The following is a 5,739-nucleotide window of genomic DNA, read 5'->3' as shown; positions in this document are numbered from 1 at the left end:
AAAGGAGTAAAAAATAGACACTGTATATGAGAGTAGAATAAAATTAAAAATAAAAATAAACAACGTATATAAGCTTAAAATGAAAGCAGTAAAAAATGCCAGGAAAGCTAGGCTAAACAGGTATAAATGAACAACATCACAGCGGTGTGATGCATCTTTTTGATGGCCGGCTGTCTGTTGAAGACTTGCTTTTATCTGCCACATAACTGTAAAACCGCCCGTGCTGCTGTGAGACGCAGGCTGTTACAGCGACACGAGGCATTTGTCGGAGGTTTTATTGTTTGTTATGTGTGTGTTCGCTGACTCGTCCCTGCCCCTCCTCAGTCCACTGCGCCCCGGGACACCACTACAACTCCAGCACCCACCGCTGCATCCGCTGCCCCGCGGGAACCTACCAGTCTGAGTTTGGGCAGAACTACTGCATCACCTGCCCCGGAAACACCACCACCGACTTCGACGGTGCCACCAACGTCTCCCACTGCAAAAGTAAGGCCACAGTTACATCTGAAGTATTTATCTGACACTTTAATCCAGAGTGACTCACAATAAGTGCCACAGCAGAAAAAGCGATAAATCGTTTTGGTTGTTTATCAAGTAAAAATACCAAACATTTGCTGGTTACATCTTCACAGATGCTAAGATTTGCTGCTTTTCTCTGTTTCATATCATTATAAAATTAATACTTTTGGGTTTTTTGGCTGCTGGTCAGACTAAGTAAACAATTTGAAGAATCACTTTGGGCTCTGGGAACTTGTGATGAGCATTTGTCATTATTTTTGACATTTTATAGACTAAATGATGAATCGATTAATCATATCTATAGTACGGAGTGCAAGAGTCAGAGCCGTCGTGCCGTGACAATATTTGTGTAATCATAGAAAGATCATGTGAAAGAGAGGCGCCAGGAAAATAAATGAAAAAAGAGTTTTTGAGAACATTTAGAGTCAGTAGGGGAGAGGAGATATGATTCAGTGGGGAGAGATACTTCTAGAAAAGATGAGTTTTCAGAAGTCATTTCAGAAACAGAATCACTTTAGCCACCAAGTACAACAAACGTACAGAAATCTGTCATAGAAGGAAGACACTGAAAACTCACATGATGGAAGAAGAAGAAGATTCTGGCACACATACTGAAGACTTCACTTTAGTGCAAGGGGACAGTGCAGGACACATATATATATATTTAGAAGCATCCTATCACTGTGTGCATTCAGGCAGAAAGGCATGCAGTAGGTTGCAGTCGTAGGTTGAGGGAATAACATACTATGAAATCGCAGTGGTGAATATGATGGAAATGCATGGAATAAGTTCTGAGTCTTGTGGAGACTAATGGAGTTCCTCAAGTCATTTTAAGCTATTTTTTATGGTTCCTATCTGCTCCACAACCCATTAGGAGCTGGTTTAAAGATCCTTCTCTACTAATGTACCGTACATTAGTAGAGAAGGATCTTTAAAACAGTTCCTAGTAGCTTCTGTAACAGCTGCTGTAGCTGCAGATCAATACTCACCCCCCGTTGTCCCGCCTTGTCCTCAGACCAGCTGTGTGGCGGTGAGCTGGGCGACTACACCGGCTACATCGAGTCTCCTAACTACCCGGGAGATTACCCCTCCAACGTGGACTGCATCTGGACCATCAACCCTCCGCACAAGAGGCGCATCCTCATCGTGGTGCCGGAGATCTTCCTGCCCATCGAGGACGAGTGTGGAGACGTGCTGGTCATGAGGAAGAGCGGTAAACACACACACACACACTGGAATTCATAAGCTCATTTTTGATCAGTTCACTAACGAATCAGATTGATATGAGTGTGTATGTTTTTGCATTTTATGCCTTTAGCTGATGCTCCTGGATTACCAACATTACAATCGATCAACAGTAAGGAGTCAGAGCCACAGCATCCTGACAACAGATGCTGCAAATATGTCTCTGTTTTCAGAATGATCATGTATTAGAGGGAGATTAGGTCACACTTTATTTGGATAGTCTAATACTGATATTTAAATTACTCTTAGGTGGCTATGTGTCACTAAAAAGTCTACTGAGTTTCATCTGATACAATAGTGTGAAAAGTAGTCTGTAGATACTGGGATACAGAGTCTGGGTTAGGGTTAATCTTAGGGTTAGGGTTAGGCTAAATTCAGGTTTAGGGTTACATAGTCTGAGGAGAGGAACCAATAAGGAAGTGACTCTTTGTTGAACATCTACTTTTTGCCACCTGATAGTTGAAAATCAATCAATCAATCCAAGCTCCGCCCACACTGTTTGACTGACAGGTGATCTCTGGGAAGTGCAGTGCAGAAACACCACAGTAATGAGTTTGTCCTCCTCCTCCAGCCCTGCCCACCTCCATCACCACCTATGAGACGTGTCAGACCTACGAGCGGCCGATCGCCTTCACCTCTCGCTCCCGCAAGCTCTGGATCCAGTTCAAGACCAACGAGGGCAACAGCGGCAAGGGCTTCCAGGTGCCGTACGTCACCTACGACGGTGAGAGTCCTGGTTACTCACAGCTTGAAGTCACACTGAAATGAAAAATTACAAAAATGTATTATTAAAAATGTTATTTTCTTGTATTTTACTTCCTGGAAAACAGAAAATCTTTAGTGGTGTACCAAGAGGAGACATACAAATTTCCACCAATAAAACCATCACAGATTTTTTAACAATGCCACCCCCTTCCATCAAATAAAACTGCCTTTCTTTCCCTAACTGATCTCCCATTGGTTTACACTTTTGAATGATCTTGAGTTCAGTTCAGTTCAATTCAGTTCAATTCAGTTCAATTCAATTCAAAACTTAATTGTCCCATAAGAGAAATGTAATTTGCAGACATGGTTTATGGTAAAAACAAATGATAAAAACATATGATAAAAAACAATAAAAACACTATAAACACAATAAAAGCATGTTACATAAAACACAACAAAAACAAATAATAAATCATTACTGCATATTTTGTATACATCAGGTGATAAGACCAGACACAAAGTTAATAATTGCCTATAGTACAACAAAAAGTCAATCATAGTACAAGTAGCCTATGTGAAAAAATGTGAAATTCTCATACAGACTCAAGAGAAAACATAATTTCACATGCAAATTAATCTAATTGCAGTAGGGATAAATGGTCCCTGGTAATGTCAATATGTTTCTCTGTATTCCTGGTAAATCACATGTAAAATCAAGTATATGAATTATTTGTTGTTTTTCTACTGCCATGTAAAGTCTGCTTACACCTGTATTTTATACTATTGTCACCCCATCATGAGACCATGTTGTGTTGCAGAGGATTACCAGCAGCTGATAGAGGACATAGTGCGAGATGGCCGGCTGTACGCCTCGGAGAACCACCAGGAGATACTGAAGGTATGAGATCAATAACATCAAACACTGAAATAGACAGATAGACAGTTCTTTGTATCTCTGATCATCCCTCGATGTTGACGAAATGCTTTACAGCTGCAGTCTATTGAGTTTACTGTCAGTGGAGAAATTGGTCTCTCTCCTCTTCTACGATGGATTTCTCCCTGTATGATGATGTTGAACGTCTCTCGGTGCAAAATGGCGGCTCTAGAAAGAAGCCCTCGCTCTTTGATTCTGAGGGACTGACGCCAAAACCTGACGTTTACCTGTTGATGTTTAACATGTTCTGCTATCAAACTCCATTGTAGCCGCACTGGAAATATCTTGAAGTGACAACAGATCGTTTAAAAGTGTTTTTAGGGTGGATTTTTCCTTTAGCCTACAACTACTTGCAGTGGAGTCTCTCAGTGGCCCGACGGCAGAAGATTAGTGAATTAAATTGGTGTACTGGCTGAAGCCCTGTGTCCCTGTGTGTGTTCCCCCTACAGGACAAGAAGCTGATCAAGGCTCTGTTCGACGTGCTGGCTCACCCCCAGAACTACTTCAGGTACACGGCGCAGGAGTCCAAAGAGATGTTCCCCCGCTCCTTCATCAAGCTGCTGCGCTCCAAAGTCACCAGGTTCCTACGGCCGTACAAATAGACGGGGGGAACTCTCCGCTGTCCTGTTGAAGACCCCCGTTGTCCTGCGTCATTCCAGATCCATCGTCCTATATGTACGACCCCCCCCCCCCCACCCCCATGTCTACTCCCCCCCCCCCCCGCCTAGGTCAATACATTGATGTACCCATTCTATGACTAAATTTCCTATATTTGTCCCAAATCCCATTTTGCCACATGATGCCTTCCCTCTTATTTGACACCTTTAACTATTGCCTAATACCCCTCCCTGCAGTTAGTTCTTTCTTCTGTGTAGGGTTCGACCGATGTTGGTTTTTGAAGGCCGATACCGATATTTTTGTATTGACGCTACTGATGGCCGATGTGTTTTGTGTTCAATATTTTTAAATTTGACCATTTTTATGCCAAGTATTCAGTGTTTCCCCCAGGATTTTATTCTTGTAAGAGTGGAAAAGCCTCTGAAACAGCATTTAGACCATCATGGGACACTAAAACTCATCATGGGACACTAAGACTCATCATGGGACACTAAGACTCATCATGGGACACTAAGACTCATCATGGGACCATCATGGGACACTAAAACTCATCATGGGACACTAAAACTAAAATTCTTTTAAAGTTAGCAGATCTTTAAGGCAGATTGACCCTCCACACCTATTCAATAGTAGGCAAACCCTGGGATACATTACTGCCTTTAAATGAAGAATTGGTTTTACAAAAAGACATTATTGAACAATTAAATGAATAAATCAGTTTTGCAGAGAAAATGGATGACATTGACTGGCCAATATTTTATAAAAGGCCAGTATCGGCAAACCATTATATCGGTCTAACGCTCCTTCTGCACACCATATATCCCCTTCTTCCTTCTTCCCCTTCCCTCCACCTCTCCCAACCCCCCCCCCCCCCATCCTGCTCTAAACTCTTCCCACCTCTTTCATTTCACTTTGGTCTGCTTTGTTTTCTGTGTTGTTGTTTTGTTTTTGTAATATTTATACGTGTTAGAACTTGCAGAAGCCCGCATCATGGATGTTTTATGTAGATGTACAGGTACGTACAAACATGTGAGCCGTCATGCAGTGTTGCGTGTCTGTACGTACGTGTGTGTATGTGTGGACATACTGTACACATCTGCACATTCATGGTGTGCTAAAAATGTATTCGCCCACACACATACATGGATGTATCCTGATTCTGATTCCTTTAACGGCCCCCGGTGTGCACGAGACGGAAATGAGAAAACAAATCGGTGCACTTAAAACATATTTTAACGAGGAAAAACGATTTAAAAAGAAATGTATAAGTGGGGAAACCCAGACCATTCCACCTCAGTGGGTGCTTTATCCATTGGAGCACAGGGAAAGATTAAAATGGGTGAATCAAAAAGTCTATATTGTAGATTTTTTTTTTTTAAATGAGAAAAAGATATATAACAAGATGAAATAAACTACCTGCAAGTAACAGATTGTTACTTTAGAGAGAAATGTATGTGATGTAACTAATATTTGGAACTTTAATTGCACTTGAATTTTATATTGTAAACTGTAGGGAAAAAAAAGATCTAAGTTACATATTTGTTTCCTTTTTTTTTTTGTTTTTTTGTTGTTTAGAGATGTACCACATTGGGCGCAGAGGAGAGAGAAACACAACTCGTGTCTCGTTTTTATCGTTCCCACTCCGTAGCTTGCAGTTTGCCCCCCCGAAACCTCTCGGTTAGCTCCGACCCTCACATACACACACACTGAGGAGATTC

General features: G+C 41.6%; 1 protein-coding gene across 1 annotated transcript in view; it reads left to right on the top strand.

Moving 5' to 3' along the window:
- scube1 (signal peptide, CUB domain, EGF-like 1) overlaps positions 1 to 4,829 on the top strand; it is a 106,694-nt gene extending 101,865 nt beyond the window's left edge. Inside the window, exons 18-22 of the mRNA XM_071910107.2 lie at positions 325 to 486; positions 1,535 to 1,732; positions 2,336 to 2,488; positions 3,288 to 3,367; positions 3,853 to 4,829. Of these exons, the coding sequence (XP_071766208.1) occupies positions 325 to 486; positions 1,535 to 1,732; positions 2,336 to 2,488; positions 3,288 to 3,367; positions 3,853 to 4,005 (746 nt within the window). The 3' untranslated portion in view covers positions 4,006 to 4,829. The remainder of the gene's footprint in view (positions 1 to 324; positions 487 to 1,534; positions 1,733 to 2,335; positions 2,489 to 3,287; positions 3,368 to 3,852) is intronic.
- Positions 4,830 to 5,739: the final 910 nt, after the last annotated feature.

Source organism: Centroberyx gerrardi, chromosome 24 (genome assembly GCF_048128805.1).
Source record: "Centroberyx gerrardi isolate f3 chromosome 24, fCenGer3.hap1.cur.20231027, whole genome shotgun sequence".
Lineage (NCBI taxonomy): Eukaryota > Metazoa > Chordata > Actinopteri > Beryciformes > Berycidae > Centroberyx > Centroberyx gerrardi.
Note: the sequence above shows the minus strand (reverse complement) of the source record. Positions and strands in the feature narration are given on the sequence as shown.